Below are 19,787 nucleotides of genomic sequence, written 5' to 3'. Positions count from 1 at the left end.
CTCAGAAAACAGTTCATGATAGAGTGCACTAAACTTGGAGGAAGAATTGGGCCGACCCTCCCCAAGGCTATCCACAACTGGCCATCCTTCTTACAACTTCATACTCTCCCATACCCACTCACCTCTCTTCCACCCAGGCCACAATCCTCACCCTTGCACCCCATTCCATCCCACTGTTCACAAATCGATCAGTCAAGAATATTTACTGGACACCCACTGTGTACTGAGCACTGTACCAAGCAGTGGGGTGAGCACAATAGAAGGCAAGAATTCTACCTACGGGGAGTTTACAATAATAATTGTGGTATGTGTTAAGCTCTTACTCTGTGCCAGTCACAGTACAAGCCCTGGGATGGATTCAAGCAAATTGGGTTGGACAGAGTCCCTGTCCCACATGGGGCTCACAGTCTTAATCCCCATTTTACAGATGAGGTAACTGAGGCACACAGAAGTGAAGTGACTTACCAAGACCACCCAGATTTACTTGTACATATCTATTCTATTTATTTTATTTTGTTAGTATTTTTGGTTTTTTTTTTTTTCTCTGTCTCCCCCTTTTAGACTGTGAGCCCAATGTTGGGTAGGGACTGTCTCTATATGCTGCCAATTTGTACTTCCCAAGCGCTTAGTACAGTGCTCTGCACATAGTAAGCGCTCAATAAATATGATTGATTGATTGATTGGCAGGGCTGGGATTAGAACACTGGTCCTCTAACTTCCAGGCTCTTGCTCTATCCACTAGGCCATGCTGATTTTAACCTCACGAGCAATCCCACAAACTGTGTTAAACCTGTTGGATTGCTGAGGTGGATGGGAAGCAAAACGAATGACTTGCAGGATCTGCTTAGTCTATAATCAATCAATCGTATTTATTGAGTGCTTACTGTGTGCAGAGCACTGTACTAAGCGCTTAGTATAAGTGAATTTTTTGGTGGTAGGCCTGAATCTCCAAACAGCACCACCTGGCTGACTCCTACCCGGGCTATCAGAGTTAATCCCCAAGACTGCAACTCCACAAGATCACACCACACTCTTAAATGAAAGTAACTGATACTTACACATATTTGTCTGAGCTGTTTCAAAATGAACAGAGTTCTGATTCCCCCTAAGTAATCTGTTTGGTTTATTACCTTTATAGTACACTGTTTGCTACGGGAAGACTACTCTGGTGCTTACAAATTCACAATGGCTAAGTAGAAAAATAGATCCAAATAAGGCTCCTGGGTCGAAATTTTTTCAGCTGAAAAAAAGACAGATTTGCAAGCCTACCGTGGCTTTGTCATGACTCTGTTGTGGCTTGGAGAGGCTCGAAGAGACCCTCTTTCTAGTTTTTTGGGTTTTGGGTTTTTTTAAATGGCATTTAAGTGCTGACTATGAGCCAGACACTGTACTAAGCACTGGGGTGGATACAAACTAATCAAGTTGGACACAGTCCATGTCCCACATGGAACTCATGGCCTTAATCCCCATTATACAGATGAGAGAACAGAGGCACAAAGAAATAAAGCAACTCACCCAAGGTCACACAGCAAAGTGGTAGAACAGGTATTAGAACCCTGGTCGTAATTCAGAAATGCCTGCCTTCTTTGGTTTCTTATAACCCCTTGTGGGTTCTAAGAGGTTTTTAACAAGGTGGTAAAATAAACATAAAACTAATATGCCTTCTGCTTGTCTCTTTCACTTGTCTTCAGGGCACAAAGTAACTGGGAGTGAATAGCAACAACCACAACTCCTTTTGCTAGTGTTTCCTACTCCTCTAGCCTTTCGATTAACTTAATTAGAATTAGTAGGCAACTGAGGTTAATGTGAAGTGGACTGACTCATATTTTGAGGTCCCTTATGAGCTGAGTATGTGTTGTAACTGGACTACCAACGGCACCCTTTTTCCAATGCTGATAAGTGAGATGACGGTCACACAAAGAGGCATAGAAGTTGGCCCCGCCCCATAGAAAGAGGCTTTGGCCCTGCCCATTTATAAAAACTGACAATATTGCCCACTTTCCAAAGTTTACGGTTATAGAATCAAGCCTGGAAGAAAGCAGCAGTTCAGAAAATTACAAAATAACATTTCCCAAATGATAAAAGTGCATTCTTTCACAATTCATGATTGCAACAGCTCAACCCTTCATTCAGTCTTGTTTCAGAGCACTGGTCCATTTATTTTCTGATTTAATGAAGAGCCCAGGGAAGGGAAGTAATTTGCTCCCACAGGCTTCCCCATTAGCTTTCCAAAAAAAAAAAGTTTAGAAATTTCCTTGATTCTCTAAAATACAGAAAGCTGAAATTTGATTTTACTATGAAATTCTGTATTGGAGAGTTGTGGAATGAATACAAAAGAGGGTCTTTAAGGCTGGAAAAAAAATGAAGACTGTAAACCTACAACTGGTCAGTCTATGTGGTACCACATCCAGAATTCCCAATATAACGGTCAATCTAATTCACTGGTCACAGTAAGAAACCTAAACCACTTCTTGCCAGGGGGAGAAAGGAACAGATAACATTCTTGGAGAATTCTTCCAGAGGCAACTGGTCATTCTTCTACAAGTGAAGATTCTTGGCCAAGAAGCATCTATACGTTACTGGCCCTGGTCCTGTGCCAAGTGCTTAGTACAATGCTCTGCACCCAGTAAGTGCTCCATAAATATGAATGATTGATTGGTGCCATGAACCCTAAAATTACTCAATAGGCAGAGAAAGCCATGTGAACTAGTGGAAAGAGCATGAGCCTGGGAGTTGAGACCTGGGTTCTAATCTTGAATCCACCACATCTGTTTTGTGACCTAGGGCAAGTTATTCCACATTTGTGTGCCTCAGTTTCCTCATCTGTAAGATGGGGATTAAATACCTGTCCTCCCTCCCCATTAGACTGTGAGCCCCAGGTTGAGCAGCGACTGTATCTGACCTGGTGATCCTGCATCTACCCCAGTGCCTGGCACACAGTAAGCACTTTAACAAATTTAATGATGGCATTTATTAAGTGCTTACTATGTGCAAAGCACTGTTCTAAACGCTGGGGAGGTTACAAGGTGATCAGGTTGCCCCAGGGGGGGCTCACAGTCTTAATCCCTATTTTACAGATGAGGGAACTGAGGCACAGAGAAGTGAAGTGACTTGCCCAAAGTCACACAGCTTAGTGGCAGAGCCGGGATTTGAACCCATGACCTCAGACTCCAAAGCCCGTGCTCTTTTCCACTGAGCCACGCTGCTTCTCTAATTCCACAAACATTATTTTTAGCTGACGATGACAAAGAAGGATAATAATAATGGTATTTGTTAAACGGTATATGCCAGGCACTGTACTAAGCACTGGGGTGGATGCAAGCAAATAAAGTTGGACAGAGTCCCTATTCCATGTGGGGTTCACAGTCTCAATCCCCTTTTTACAGATGAGGTAACTAAGGCCCAGAGAACTGAAGTGACTTGCCCAAGGTCATACAGCAGAGGCAAGATTAGAATCCATGACCTCCTGACTCCCAAGCCCATGCTCTACCCACTATGCCATGGAAGTGTTTATGTTTCTTGTCCCCTGCTAACTTATGGTATGCAGACACGCTGACCGTAATGACCTTGGTGAATGAGGTTGAGGATAATTTGCAAGCAAAATTGAATATCTTTTCCAGGACATGACTGGGATGGTGGTAGCAGCTATGAAAAAGGCAAGAAAGCATTGCTATTTGGTAGAATTTAATTCGAGTCTGGAACTCAATGCTTCCGGACTCTCTGATGCTACCAAATAATGTCCTGGCTTTTATATATTTTTTCCTTGCCAATCTGTGAATCCCTAGGCAGTTAGTCACTAAGAGCACCCATTTATTATTGTCAGTTCTGTGCTATCGTTGAGGATTTCTGATGGCAATTGGGTTTGGTCGAAAATAATAATAATAATAATAATGGTATTTATTAAGCGCTTACTATGTGCAAAGCACTGTTCTAAAAATGAATGTATGATTGTGGTATTTTTAAAAACACTTGCTATGTGCCAAGCACTGTTCTTAGCACCGGGGTAGACACAAGTGATCAGGTCCCACATGGAGCTCACAGTCTAAGTAGTGGGGAGAAGAACAGGTATTCAATCCCTGTTTTGCAAATGAGGGAACTGAGGCCCAGGGAAGTTAAGTGACTTGCCCCAGCTCACACAGAACCAGGATTAGAATTCAGATCCTCCTACTCCCAAGCCTGTGCTCTTTCCATTAGGCCACCCTGCTTCCACGAAATCTGAGAGAACTGGGTCAATTAGCAAAACTCTCTAGGATCTAGAGAGGCCTCCAACTAAATTAAAATTATTTGGGGGTGACTATTTAGGTACCCTTATAAGGTCTGTACCACGCACAGGTGAAAAAGATTTTCCAAAAAACCCTCGGAAGCCCTTCAGTAGAATAATTCAGCCTCTGCTCTAGGCCAGTACATAATGTCTCCAGGTGCTGTTAGATTTAAGTGGGCTCACTTTAAGACTGTGAGCCCACTGTTGGGTAGGGACTGTCTCTATATGTTGCCAACTTGTTCTTCCCAAGCACTTAGTACAGTGCTCTGCACACAGTAAGCGCTCAATAAATACGATTGATGATTGATGATGATGATTTAACAAGCCGTAGAACTAACATGTTTTTTTGCTGTGGAAACATTGGCATCAGGACACGAGACAAATTTAAGGTGTATGGGATTATTAAAGTGAGGACAGCCGTGAGAATTAGGATAATGGAGTGAAGGCAACTGCGGGAACATTCGTGAGAGAGCAGGACTTTGGATTCCTTTCTGAAAGGCATATATTGTATGTGCAGTTGATCGTCTTACTTAATGAAGGTGTCACTGATGGCGAAATTCACCCCTGGGTGTGTGTGGGACTGAATTGGAAAGCTGAGTAGTGGCTAGTGACCTGTTTTTAATTGAGTTTCTCTCGAAGCATGACAAGAGCAGCACCCAGGGCTGCATCCACATCCTGGCCAAAGAGTACAGGGACTGGAAAAGCCTTCTCCACTTCCTGTCTCAGTACCTCATTCCGGGAGAGCGCACTGCCACTCCCAATCACTCTCTCCACGCCCCACTCCCTCAGCTGTTGAAATGGAAGCATGGTCTGAAGGTTTTGAATGATGCCCTGGCACAGAGCTCTGGTCACATGACCGAGGGAAAGGTTTGAGGCAGCAATACCAGTCGCTGAAGCCAGCTGATCCGGCATGTGCCTCTCTCCGGATAAGGTCGGGGTGATGGTGAGGGTGGTGTCCATCTGGGTTAAGGCTGCTTGGATCATTTGTGAATACACGGAGGACTCCAAAACTTCCAACCCTGCCAAAAACAAATCAGCACAATGTAAATCTGTTCTCCACCTTCCTGAACCCTCTCTTGTTGTGATTCGCCACGGGAAGTAGGTTTCACAGAAGAGAGTGACTAGCCTATTGTTAACTGCTTTTTAAATTCTTGTTCTTTCCTTTTTGCCACCAGTTGGTCAGCCGGGGAGATAGAGCCTTCATTCATCTTGCTCTGATTCAAGGACGCTTTTGGAGTTTTGACACCACCAATTCTAGTAATTGCCCAGCTCTCTGGGAAAATCAAGGCTGTGTGCCAAGGAAAAACTCTAAACATTTGGAACCTGAACTATCCAATGATTTAGTTAGGATATGTTGGCTGCACTACTTAAGCCTAAGTCAGCAGGTGAAGTTTTTTGTTTGTTTGTTTTAAGGTATTTTTTTTATGCATTTACTGTGTGCCAGGCACTGTATTAAGTGCTGGGGTAGAGACAAGCAATCAAGTTGGACACGGTCCAAGTCCCACATAGGGCTCACAGTCTTCATCCCCATTTTACAGATGAGGTTACTGAGGCAAAGATAATCTAAGTGACATGCCCAAGGTCACACAGCACTCAAGTGGAGGAGCTGGGACTAGAACCTAGGTCCTTCTGACTTCAAGGCTCATGATTTACCTGCTAGGTCGCACTGCTCCTACAGGGAAGTTTGCTGTATGAGGCAAATATTCAAGTGCTGAATGAAGGAAGAATAACAGAATGTCCTGCCCAGCTGGAGTGCTCTGAAGACACACCACCAAGCTATCTACACTCACTCCCTTGGTGAACTCATTCACTCCCATGGCTTCAACTATCATCTCTATGGTGATGACACCCCAATCTACATCTCTGCCCCTGCTCTCTCTTCCTCCCTCCAGGCTCATATCTCCTCCTGCTTTCAGGACATCTCCATCTGGATGTCTGCCCGCCACCTAAAACTCAACGTGTCCAAGACTGAATTCCTTATCTTCCCTCCCAAACCCTGCCCTCTCCCTGACTTTCCCATCACTGTTGATGGCACTACCATTCTTCCCGTCTCACAAGCCCGCAACCTTGGTGTCATCCTCGACTCTGCTCTCTCATTCACCCCTCACATCCAATCCATCACCAAAACCTGCCGGTCTCACCTCCGCAACATCGCCAAGATCCGCCCTTTCCTCTCCATCCAAACCGCTATCCTGCTCGTTCAATCTCTCATCCTATCCCGACTGGAATACTGCATCAGCCTCCTCTCCGATCTCCCATCCTCCTGTCTCTCCCCACTTCAATCCATACTTCACGCCGCTGCCCGGATCGCCTTTGTGCAGAAACGCTCTGGGCATGTTTCTCCCCTCCTCAAAAGTCTCCAGTGGCTACCAATCAACCTACGCAACAGGCAAAAACTCCTCACCCTCAGCTTCAAGGCTGTCCATCACCTCGCCCCCTCCTACCTCACCTCCCTTCTCTCCTTCTCCAGCCCAGCACGCACCCTCCGCTCCTCCGCCGCTAATCTCCTCACTGTGCCACATTCTCGCCTGTCCCGCCATCGACCCCCAGCCCACGTCATCCCCCTGGACTGCAATGCCCTCCCTCCGCACATCTGCCAAGCTAGCTCTCTTCCTCCCTTCAAAGCCCTACTGAGAGCTCACCTCCTCCAGGAGGCCTTCCCAGACTGAGCCCCCTCCTTCCTCTGCCCCTCCTCCCCCACCCCATCTCCCCCACCTTACCTCCTTCCCCTCCCCACAGCACCTGTATATATGTATATATGTTTGTACATATTTATTACTCTATTTATTTTACTTGTACATATTTATTCTATTAATTTTATTTTGTTAATATGTTTCGTTTTGTTGCCTGTCTCCCCCTTCTAGACTGTGAGCCCGCTGCTGGGTGGGGACCGTCTCTATATGTTGCCAACTTGTACTTCCCAAGTGCTTCGTACAGTGCTCTGCACACAGTAAGCGCTCAATAAATATGACTGAATGAATGAATGAATGAATTATGCCTGGACAGATCACTGTGTCATAAACCTACCCTCAATCCACCCCAATCCATAGGATTCCTGAAAGTAGAGCACAGACTACAATTCAAAGTTCCAGAATTAATGCATTGTCCCTAATTTGAGACCCAAATATTCACCAAAGTGCTGACCCACGGCACACTCTGATCTGCTTTTTCCAATAGGCCTTTCTGGAAAGATAGGAGACAGAAAGGTCTCACCCATTTCCTTTTACATTTGAAATTCAATCCAACTTCTCCTGAGACCGGCTGAATACACACGCCCAGTAATGTTTCTCCATCCTAACTTGGGCCCAAGTATTCCTGCCCCCCATGGCAGGGAAATAGATGTGGTCCAAAGACATGGCCAACCTAGAAATCATCAAATTCTTCATGAGCTACGAGACTTGTGGGTTTTAGCAGCCTCAGCCCTCGCCCTTTACAAATTGATTCTGCCCAGAATCTCAGATCCAAGTGCTCCGCTAGAGTTATACACTTTTGGGGAAATGTGTTTCTGCAATTATAAGGTCTGGAATATAAAGATGATAATAGAGCTGTGCAAGTACATAATGACTTCTAACTTTCAGTCTAAGCACCAGTTAGGGAGTCAAGTCAGCCCTGAGGAACTGAAAGAAACAGAATTGTAGAGTGGGCAGAATCCAAGGTTGCAGAAGAGGGGACTAAAGCTCCATTCCCACCTCAGCCATTTGACTTATGTGACCCTGGTGTCCTGACTCCTCAATAATAATAAAAATGTTGGTTTTTGCTAAGTGCTTACTATGTCCCAAGCACTATTCTAGGTGCTGGGGGAGATACAAGGTCATCAGGTTGTCCCACGTGGGGCACACAGTCTTCATCCCCATTTTACAGATGAGGGTACTGAGGCACAGAGAAGTTAAGTGACTTGCCCAAGGTCACACAGCTGACAAGCAGCAGAGCTGGGATTACAACCCATGACCTCTGACTCTCAAGCCCGTGCTCTTTCCACTGAGCCCCTCTGCTCCATCTGAGGTTAGTTTCCCCAGGTAAGATTAAAATTCCTCTCTACCTTAACAGAATATTGTGAGGATCAACTGACCTCAAAACTGTTGTGGATCTGAACAGTTTCTATAATCTGGCATGCATGGGTAATACTACATCTGCTACCCAGCACTGTGAATGCCTTTTTTCCAGCTTCTCTGGTGTGATGGAGAGCAGAAGGAGTTCTCTTAGCAGTGGGGCACAGGTGTCCATCATAGTCCTTACCCCCACTGAGCGGGCCACCAATCAGGTGCTAATTGATGTGCTCAAAAATTAAAAAAATTAAAAGCTCACCAAAGCGGAGAAAAAGCCCATAAATGATAATATGGAAGTCACTTGTTATGGAAAAGGTGGCAGATGCTTCTTAACACCACAAATTCTCTTCTTCTCCAGGTGCTAATATACCAATCCCCAGTCTAGGGCTAAAAATAACACAGACCTGCTTTGTGCTTACAAATTTCAACCTAAAGGGCCTGGAGCCAGGAAATTTTGGGCCTACACAGTTAACTGCATATATTTCCTTTAGGTGAGGAAAGGCCCGGCTCCACAAGAAGTGCTGCTCCGGGAAGAATGACAATCACAATCACTCTCCACGACTCACACCCCCAGCCAAAATCTGCTGGGAAATCTGGATCATTTGGGAAATGCTTTACCTAGCTCTGCCATCCACTGCAACAGCATGCTGACAAACGTCGCCAAAACATTGCCTCCGTTGAGAGATGCTGCCACACTCAAGTAGGTCCCATTGAAGTAGGGAAAGTAGGCAATCGGTGCTGAGGGGTCTGGGGTCTGTGTGGGCTGGAATCCAGACGGCATGGCGGCTGCCAGCTGCGCAGAGGTGCTGATGTTGAGAACTAAGCCCGAGAAGTAAGAAGAGGTTAGACTCTTTTAATAACAGCAGGAAAGACAAAAGTAAAAAGTAACTGTTGGGTCCCGGAGCCTTGTCTGGCTAAAATCCAAGCACAGTGGTCACATAGGGAGCCCCAGACTACCTGCTGGTGATCAAATCAATCAATGGTATTTGTCAAGCACTATGGATAGGGAATTTTTATATTGTTATATCACACTTTCCCAAGCCCTTACTACAATGTTCTGCATACAGTAAGTGCTCAATAAGTATGACTGACTGTTTTACATGGTATTTGTTAAGCACCTACTATGTGCCAAGCGCTGAACTAAGTGCTAGGGTAGATAACAGATAATCAGGGTGGACATAGTCCCTAATCCATATGGGGATCACAGTCTAGGTAAGAGAGGGAGAGAGTACTATTCAGGTTCTGTTAGGGGAGCTTGATTCCAGAACTTTTGGTGTGGTTTTCAAGTATTTGGATGATCTGAAACAGAGGAAGTGTTCTTCCCAAGATTGGCTTGGGAATTTGCTTGGGACAACTGGCAACTCTATAATGCCCATCGCTCCTACCACGCTGCTTGCTTTTCTGAACTTTGGGGATGGCCTTACTGCCCCGGAGAGCAGCAGCAGGGTGTGAGGTGGTCAGGCTGGCATTAGGGTACCTTGGAAAGACTGAAAAGTGGACTAAGGCTATACAGTGCCTGCCTGCATGGTGCCATTCCTGTTAACATTCACTTATACTTGGCATTGGTTTGCCCTGGGCAGAGTGGGGAAAAAAACAGATTTTCTCTAGGAAAAATATTTTCTAGTATCATCTCCCAGTAAAGGTGCTAATGAGCAGGAAATGAAGAGAGGAAGGAGAGGAAGCAGCAAAGGACCTGGATAATTTTTAAGATTGGATCACTGACCTCTGGACCATCAAAAATTGGTTGTATTCCAAACCTGGTTTGAGAGCAGGGACTAATTCAATTAAAAACAAATACCCATTCTTAAGGGGGAAACAACTCTTGGGAATTTCCTCGCCCACATCCTCTTTCAAGAGGACAACTGGAAAGCAGACCACCAGGAAAGAGAGATCTTCAAAGAGCCCCAGAGTGGTGAGGCCTGGGGTCTAACTCTCTCTGTCCACCGACCCCTTTCCAAGCCCCGCGGCCTTACCTGCATCCGTCCTCTGGGTCATACTGGAATAGACTGAGCACTGGAAATCCCCCAGAGCCACTCCCACTTCAGTCCCTTTTGGGATCCCACACCAGTCTCGAGACGTTCGCCCTGCCACACTGCCAGGTGCTGCGAGGTCAGGGAGCAGGTGTACAGGAAAGTCAGAGCGGCTCAAACTGGAATGCAACAATGGACACTTATAAGAGTTTGGGTTGAGCCAGCAGGAGCAGGCGTGTGGGAAGAGGTAGGGGGTTGAGCTATGAGATAACCTCTGCTTTGGGGTGTACAAAAATCTATCTCCAACTCACTTTGTGCCTTAGTCTTCTTCCATACAATTAGACTAGTCACAGGTTTGAAAAATACCCATATTTTGGAAGGAGACGAAGCAGATTCATTTCCTCGGAGGAGGTGGACAGAACCAATGTCCGCTCCCCTAGTCAAGGAGGCTTAGGAGCTGGGCAGAAGCAATTAGCCTAACGGCGTCACATGACTAACCCGAATGGCCATTTTTCGTAGGGTAGCTATTTTAAGTTGCAGTGCCCAAGGAGTCGTTAGCAAGTCAATACCCAAGAAGGAACAAATTCAAAGCCATTACTTTTCTGAAGCAAACAAACAGAAAACACATCAAGGTAAGTGAAAATGGCACATCAACTCAAAATTGATTTCTCCGTTTTATGGCATGCTAGAGAGTCCTTTACCTTCCCTGCCTGGAGGTCTTTAAGAGCTCAGTGTCTTGGCCCTGAAGGAAGGAAGAGGATTTTATAGGAGTCTGGACCTTGCCCCAGAAACAGTATCCTTAAAGACCACCCCTCAAGTCTAATACTTCCCTTGCTTGGTACTATTGAAAAAGAAAATGTGTATTTCATTATTGTCAGTCCAAATGCTATGGCAGGTGCTGCGAAGAACTTAGGAGTAAACAGCTCCTTGTTATGCTTGGGTAAAAGCAAGGTGCTCGGCTGGCAGTTCAAGGAACCGGCATCCTCTAAGGACAGCGGCAGGTGTGAGCCCTGAAGGACTGGATCCCAAGGTGGGAGATCCAGCAATTTAGCTGTTCAGCTGCCCATTTTTCCTCTCTCCCCAACCCATGGCTCACTGCCATCTCCGGGCCAACCCACTTAAATTAGTTTTGCTGGGTTTGGGGATCCTAAACACCTGCCCTACTGGGATGGGAAAAAGGTGCCCCCCACCCCTCAATCACTTTAATAGCTAGGGAACAGATCCCAGTTGTTGGGACAGACTTCAAAACATGAATTATCCATGGTAGAGCTCAGCCCATTCTGACTTCACTCACATTTCCGAATTCCACGTCCTACTTCTGGTATTGAAATAGCCCCAGCTCGCGGCATTGTGGTCGGACATCAGAGGTTTCTTCAGGCCACACAACATGGCCACCACATAGTCATGGATGGTCCCAGCCGCGCTGTAGGACTTCAGAAACTCTGGGCTGTTTCACATACCGCCCCCAAAAAACAAAAACAAAAAAACGCCAATGAGGTCAAGTATCTTCCTGAAAAATTGTACCGCCTTTTGTTCGTAATGAAGCTGTGGAATTCCTGGATGCGGGTGGGCACTGACAAGAAGGAGAGCAGAATAGCAGCCATAAGTAGTCTGCTCTCAGCAGCTGGACCAGTGCTGAATCCCACAGGGATTTGCTCCCAGCCAACTGGAGTAGAGTTTCTGCGAGCAAGTGGCTGGGGAAGGGAGAGGTCAGTAATTCCAGTTGGAGCCAGGGCGGTTTAGTGATTTTAATGGGGGTGGGAACTTGGGGGAAAAGAAGGAGCTGACTTTTCCATTTCCAGTCACACTGTAGGCCCAATCAGCCACCTGCTCTCTCAGAAATTGGAAAGTGGAGGGATCGAGTGCAGGATGACCTAAGTCCTTCAATTCCCATCTCCAGCCACTGGCTCTGGGAAGCTGGAAGAGAGGATCTAGGTCAGGCCTTTGGGGTGAGAAGCCAGTTACTTCTTCCAGTTCTTACTGCCTCCAGCAACTGGCACCCAGAGAACTGAAGGCCAGTCCAACAAATTAACTAAGCCAGATGGTGATGTATTTTATCAATCAATCAATCAATCGTATTTATTGAGCGCTTACTGTGTGCAGAGCACTGTACTAAGTGCTTGGGAAGTACACATTGGCAACATATAGAGACAGTCCCTACCCAACAGTGGGCTCACAGTCTAAAAGGGGGAGACAGAGAACAAAACCAAACATACTAACAAAATAAAATAAATAGAATAGATATGTACAAGTAATATAAATAAATAAATAAATAAATAAATAAATACATAGAGTAATAAATATGTACAAACATATATACATATATACAGGTGCTGTGGGGAAGGGAAGGAGGTAAGATGAGGGGGATGGAGAGGGGGACGAGGGGGAGAGGAAGGAAGGGGCTCAGTTTGGGAAGGCCTCCTGGAGGAGGTGAGCTCTCAGTAGGGCCTTGAAGGGAGGAAGAGAGCTAGCTTGGCGGATGGGCAGAGGGAGGGCATTCCAGGCCCGGGGGATGATGTGGGCCGGGGGTCGATGGCGGGACAGGCGAGAACGAGGCATTCAACTTTCTTTGGAGGAGCTCAAAACACTTTACTACTTCTCATGGCAGGCCTGAATAGAAGGACTGACCAAGTGTGACTCCCATGACAGGGAACTCTCCCCTTTCAGAGTGAGGATTAAAATTCCAGGTCACTATGAATCAACTGATGATATTTATAGTGCGCTTACTGCACACAAAGTATTCTTCCAAGTGTCAGTCAGTCAATCATATTTATTGAGCACTTACTGTATGCAGAGCACTGAACTTGGGAGTACATGGGAGAGTACAATAAGATTTTGTAGACACGTTCCCTGCCCACAATGAGCCTCCGCTCTTCATCTCACATTGAACTGCAAAATTCATCAAATGTTCACTTAATCTGCTAAAATAATCAGCGAAAAGACACTGAGCAGCAGCAGCAGGAGAAGTAGGAAGAGAACCAGGAGAGAATTGTATTGGGGCACCAAAGTCCGATGGCGTCTCCAGGAGAAGTGAGTAGATCCGGCGTCCAAAGCAGCAGAGAGGCTGAGGAGGGTTCGGATAGAGTCTCCTAGATTTGGCAAGGAAGAGGTCCTTGGTGGCCTTGGAGAATGCAGTCTCAGTGAAATGAAGGGGATGGAAATCAGATTGTAGAGGTTAATGGATGATTCTAGGGACCAGATATGTGACCAGCAGCAACTGAACAAATGCCATGTGAGGACTTGCTTTAGGCCCTTGGAGAATTCACGAGGGGAATTAAGGGAGTGGCCGGGAGTCCTGCACCACCAGGGAAAAACAAGACTTGAAAGGGAAAGGGCAATGCTTTCCCAGCAGACTAAAGCGGTTCCTTTGCCTCATTTCAAAAAATTACATCTCTAGGGTTAATGGACTAGTCCTGGATCCAAAATGAGAACACCAGCCACTGAACAAATGCCACCTGAGGAGCTGCTTTAATAAAATTCACTACAGGAATTTAGAGAATTGCCAGTCTTATCTCACTATCTTTTATGTTTGAAATAACTGCTGGTAGACCTTGCCTTTTCACTTGTCCTGGCCAAGTTATATCTATTCAGCCCGGCTGAACCGGCCTTCAAAGAATTCAGAAGGAAGAGCTAAGCAATCTTGCGATCTGAGCCATAGATTGGAGGTCATTAACTCTGAATTCATTTCTAGGACTTGCCCCTGGCTCCACAACAACTTCCAGGAAACGTCATGACTCTAGAGTCCTTCCTCTCCCCCTCGTCCCCCTCTCCATCCCCCTCATCTTAACTCCTTCCCTTCCCCACAGTACCTGTATATATGTTTGTACATACTTATTACTCTATTTATTTAACTTGTACATATCTATTCTATTTATTTTATTTTGTTAGTATGTTTGGTTTTGTTCTGTCTCCCCCTTTTAGACTGTGAGCCCACTGTTGGGTAGGGACTGTCTCTATATGTTGCCAACTTGTACTTCCCAAGCGCTTAGTACAGTGCTCTGCACACAGTAAGCGCTCAATAAATACGATTGATTGATTGATTGAGATCAGCACCTTGTACCTGTTCATCAGATGCCAGTATATTGTTGCACACCCAAATCCAGTGGCCACGCTGAGATGAGACTGAGGTGGTGGAAGGGAAGCCAGGAAACTGCTGCTGCAGCGGCCATCTCGCCAAGTGATCAGATGACTGACTTCTTTAGGCTCGAATACACAACTAGCTCCACTTCCTTTCCACTCGCACCCTGCATGGAATGGTAGTTCAGAGAAAAATACAGAGTCACGGTTGTTCGGCATTACTCAATCCTGAGATACGACTCATTTAATAAAGCACTAAATCTCATACACTAGCAGTCCCACAATTTTCTTAAATAAGACTTTATTACAGATAACCTAACGAGATATACTTTCTGGCTTGAAATGAACTTTCTCACAGATTATTTCTGGGATAAAGTAAATGCTGTTCAAGAATAGGAATAAGGGTCCAATAAGGCTTTCTCCCAGCCCCCCAAATGAGAATAGTTCATATCTGAGGCAAGTCTAGAAGAGACAAAATCATCAAGGTTCAGACTTCCATCAAAACTGCTTTGGTTTTTTGTTCTATTTTTTTTAGAGTTCATTGGTATAGAAATCTCCTCTTCAGCCCCACTCTTAACCTATCACCTTCCCTCAAGCCTAAAAGTGGAACTCTGGATTCGATATCTGACCTGAGCCTCCAGCCCAGCAATGCTAAACAAAATACTCTGTCGGTGTTTGTGGTGCATTTTGTCTTTCTCTCCCTTCCTAAACCACTGCAGTAAGAGTTCTCTTCCATCCCATTTATTCCGCCCAAGAATAATGCCCGGAAACTGAATTAGCCACAATGCCAACTCTAAACACACTAAAGGCTGTCATTAAAGTTGTCATTATTATTATCAAGTCGTTTCCGATTCAAAGCGACCCTGTGGATATATTTTCTCCAGAACGTCCTGTCTTCTGCCATAATCTGCAACCTTTCTAACAGTACTTTCATTATCGTTGTTATGGTCTCTCTACCCATCTAGCTGCTGGTCTGCCTCTTCCACGTTTTCCCTGGACTTTTCCGAGCATTAGTGTCTTCTCCAGAGAATTAGTCCTCCTGATTATGTGTCCAAAATAGGCTAATCTAGTCGAGTCATTTAGCCTTCCAAAGGCCACTTTGGATTAATTTGCTCCAAAATCCATCTGTTTGTTTTTCAGGCAATCCAAGGTATTTGCAAAAGCCTTTTCCAACACATTTCAAATGAATCGAAGCTCTTTCAATCTTGTTTTTTCACTGTCCAGCTTTCGAATCCATTCATTGTCACAGGAAACATCATAGAATTGACAATTCGTATTTTTTGTGGTATTTTTACATCAGCACATTTCATGACTTTTTCCAGAGTCTCATAGCAAGGCTTCCTAAAGTTGTCAAGGTATAGTAGAAAATGTGGTTGCACGTAAGTCTGCTAAGCAGACACAAGAGGAAAGGAACACTTCTTATTGTCTAGAAGCCTGAAAACAGACCAAGTGAATATGTGACTCTGCCTCAAAAAACATTAAGCAGCTCCCAGAAAAAGCACGTCCAGTATACGCTATGGTTTATATGGCTTAGTTGCATTGCTCCTGGGACAGGTGGAAAGTAAAGTACATTGTATGTAATAGATTCACAAATCATTCAAACTAGGCTGTCTGCCTTTTGGTACATTCAGTTCTGCAATATTTTCAAAGAAGACACCTTTGACGGTGAAGTCACCCATAAATGTGTGTGTAGCTGAAAAGGCCAATGTGGGATCCACAGTGCTGGCCACAAGGGACACACAAAAAAGCTGTTAGCTTGTCATGTGATTGTGCTGAATATCTGTAGCACCTGGCACTGTTTTCTCTTTTGCCTCCTTGTCTCTTTCCATTCAAAATTTTTGCTCAGAGAGAGCTACTCCCATCTTGAGAGCAGTCAACCTGCAGGTCTAGCTTCCAGTTGTCAGCTGGGCTGCTGCTGAAATTTAGACTCAATCTTAGAAAGTCTTAGACTTTCTATTACCCTGTCTTTCAAATGCTCCCTCTGACCTTCTCACTTTTGATTTCCTAATTTCAGCAGTTGCTGGTTATCCTGCTGCCACTCAGAAGCACCGTGGCCTAGTGAATACAGCATGGGCCTGGGAGTGAGAAGGATCTGGGTTCTAATCCCAGCTCCACCAATTGTCTGCTGTGTGATCTTGGGCAAGTCGCTTCTCTTCTCTGGGCCTCAGTTCTCCTTTTCACCCTCCTGCTTAGACTGTGAGCCCCATGTGGAACAGGGACTGTGTCCAACCCGATTATCCTGTATCTACCCTAGTGCTGAGAACAGTGCCCGGCACATAGTAAGCACTTAACAAATACCATTAACAACACCAACAACAACAGTAACAACACCTCATTCTCCTCACCTGTCCCACCCGGCACAGTTGTATTAAGGTCTGATGCTAGGTCCCAACTACGTTCCAGAACTTCATTGTTTTGCCATAACGTGTGTTTTCACTATGCATTTTGGTTAGAACGTTGTTAGGGGATTTAGGGGGCATTTATCCCATAAGGTGAGGCCGTTTGGATACAGCGCACTTCTGTGTCAGAAGAAATCGCTTAAGCCCCTATGCGTGGTGCTTAATGGGTGAGTACTACTGTCTGTGTTTTCCATTATATGGAATTCTTTGAGAACGTGAGCTCTGCCTTATAAGAAAACTGGCTGTGTTCAAAGAAAATTAATTTTCTTGAAGATTTCAAAAGGGATTTATTGACCTCTGGACTACCTTAGGCAAGGCAGGCTGGATCCTTTTGGGCTTATTACTCCATTCATTCTCTGCCCCCCCCAAATAGGATGAGTTACAGAGACCCCAACTGTCCCCTGCAGTCCCCACCCTCACCTCCCAACAATCCAACCAAGCCATGGTCCGGACCTGCACAGCTTTAGTAAAGTGAGGGCTGAGCAATCAGCCTATTGATCTATTCCACGTAGACAGTCCAAAGCGATTATTTCCACCCCAAGATAGCAGTGTGGCCTAGTGGAAAGAGCACCAGCCTGCTAGTCAGAAGGTCTGAGTTCTAATCCTGGCTCTGCCACTTGCTGCTGTGTGACCTTGGGCAAGTCACTTCACTTGTCTGGGCCTCAGTTTCCTTTGCTGTAAAACAGGGATTTAAACAGGGGTTTCTCCATCCTACTTGGACTGTGATCCCTACGTGGTGCAGGGACTGTGTCTGACCTGATTAACTGGATCTACCCCAGTACTTAGAACAGTACTTGACACGCTGACTGCACTTAACAAGTACGTAATAATGGTAATAATAATATACGGTTTTTTGGCTTAAACAATCTGGTTAACCCATCCACACAGAGCAAGTCAACTGGACAACTGTTCAGTCCTCCTTCTGGACAGAGAGGACTTACCTAGGCAATTTGTGTCTGTGTTTAACTTGTTTATCTTGCCTCTACCAAGGTATTTATACAGCACATTGAACATGGTTAAACACTTAACAAACACCACAATTAATATGGCTTGTTCTCTCGCCAATTTGCTTTCTTGCGAAACAAAGTTCCTGAATATTGCCGTCAGCCTGCACAGCTAAGAAATGGGGTCAGATACAAGGTGTCCACCGAGAAGTAAACGTTTGCCTCAAAGAACAAGAGAAGCAGCTTGGGCTAGTAGAAAGAGCATGGGCCTTAGAGTCAGAAGGACCTGGGTTCTAATCCTGACTCCACCGCTTCTTTGCTATGTGACCTTGGGAGAATCACATCAGTTCTCTGTGCCTCAGTTACCTCATCTGTAAAATAGGGATTAAGACTGTGAACCCTATATAGGATATGGACAGTGCCCCAGCGCTTGGTATAGTTTTTGGCACACAGCACTTGGTTACAATATTTAAACACAAAACCTAAGAACATTTGAACTGTAAAACCTCTGGATTCCTTTGCAACATTTTTCCAGCACTGCCCACACAATTACACAACAGAAGAGTCCTTTCACGAGGTGCTACCTTGATTGGTTTTCCAAAACATCACTCCATGCATCTGTCCTGAAATCCCAATGCAACAAACCCTCTGGAGTTGCTGTATTGGGAGAGCAGAGAGACATTCATTCAATGCTTGGATGACCTTCTGCACATCCTGCTCCCTTCCCTGCAAACAAAAATTTAGAAATCAGTTCCCAGGGGCCAGATATGAGGGGCTGGGGCTGACTGGAAGTACTGACTACTCGATTGATCCAAACACCTCAAGTTGGTCGACCCAGATACCACATCACATTGCTCAACCTGTTGAACCCTCAGCTCCATCAATGGACAGGGAGGTGCAAAGAGGCTGGGGCAAGGAGAAGAAACAAATAGGAAGGGGTTTGGGTTTTTTAATATTTGTACAGTGCTTATTGTTTGCCAAGCACTGTACCATATGCTGGGGTAGATACAAGATCATCAGATTAGACCTAGCCCCTGTCCCCTATGGGGCTCACAGTCTAATGGGGAGGAAAGAACAGGTATTGAATCTCCATTACAGGTGAGGAAACTGAAGACCAGAAAAGCGAAGTGACTTGCCCACAACAGACGAGTAGCATGGCTGGGTTAAGGAAATGAGGAGTAGGCTTGCTCGATGTGGACGGGGAACATGTATACCATCTCTGTTGTATTGTACTATCCCAAGCACTTAGTATATACCATAAGTATTCAATAAATAACGATGATTGATTGATTGAAATGTTGGGGCCGTTTCTGCCACTACTTTCACTATCACTCCCCCCACCACCCTGCCTGGAGTTCCTGGCAAGGGATGAGAGAGCAGAGGCAGAAGGCACATACTAAGTGCTTAACAGGCCTCTAGACCTTTAAGCTTATTGTGAGCAGGGAATGTGTCGGTTTACTGTTACATTGTACTCTCCCAAGTACTTAGTACAGTGCTCCACACACAGTAAGTACTCAATACGGTTGACTGATGGACAAATATCATTAAAAAAAAAAAGACAACCCATTCCTCTGACCTCTCCTGGATCCTTGGGCAGCACTGGGAGCTGCCCCGGACTCAAGGAGAACAGAAGGATAGTGGTGGCTCTTGTCCTTCAAGTGTGCTAATTAAGTGTGGGTCACACCCCCAGCCTCTAAATGGGTCATCGTCCTCCCTGCCCCGGGGACCATCCCATTCCAGAGACAGAATGGCTCAGCTCACAGTGGCAAAGCACAAGACAGACGCCTGGCTAGATCCCTCCCGCCATTGCTGCTTTCTAAACAGAAAGAGACCTATCCGATCAGCAATGATGCGGCCAATCAACCGTCATCATCATCATCAATCGTATTTATTGAGCGCTTACTATGTGCAGAGCACTGTACTAAGCGCTTGGGAAGTACAAATTGGCAACATAAAGAGACAGTCCCTACCCAACAGTGGGCTCACAGTCTAAAAGGGGGAGACAGAGAACAAAACCAAACATACTAACAAAATAAATCAAATCTAGACACAAAATCCAGCCCCGTCCTGCTGAGTTCAGCCACAGGGCT

At 45.4% G+C, this 19,787-nt stretch overlaps 1 protein-coding gene across 2 annotated transcripts in view; it reads right to left on the bottom strand.

Annotated features, from left to right (window-relative positions):
- Positions 1–4,816: 4,816 nt before the first annotated feature.
- Positions 4,817–19,787, bottom strand: part of SHPK (sedoheptulokinase) — an 18,304-nt gene continuing 3,333 nt past the window's right edge. Inside the window, exons 2-7 of one of the 2 annotated variants that reach the window (XM_038759069.1) lie at positions 18,282–18,354; positions 14,338–14,521; positions 11,572–11,724; positions 10,281–10,456; positions 8,926–9,126; positions 4,817–5,280 (exon numbers count right to left, since the gene is read on the bottom strand). In XM_038759069.1, the coding sequence (XP_038614997.1) occupies positions 4,880–5,280; positions 8,926–9,126; positions 10,281–10,456; positions 11,572–11,724; positions 14,338–14,521; positions 18,282–18,354 (1,188 nt within the window). In that variant the 3' untranslated portion in view covers positions 4,817–4,879. Of the gene's footprint in view, positions 5,281–8,925; positions 9,127–10,280; positions 10,457–11,571; positions 11,725–14,337; positions 14,522–18,281; positions 18,424–19,787 lie in introns of both variants that reach the window. The other variant, XM_038759068.1, reaches the window with a different exon arrangement.

Source organism: Tachyglossus aculeatus, chromosome 17, assembly GCF_015852505.1.
Source record: "Tachyglossus aculeatus isolate mTacAcu1 chromosome 17, mTacAcu1.pri, whole genome shotgun sequence".
Lineage (NCBI taxonomy): Eukaryota > Metazoa > Chordata > Mammalia > Monotremata > Tachyglossidae > Tachyglossus > Tachyglossus aculeatus.
This window is presented reverse-complemented; position numbering and strand designations above follow the sequence as displayed.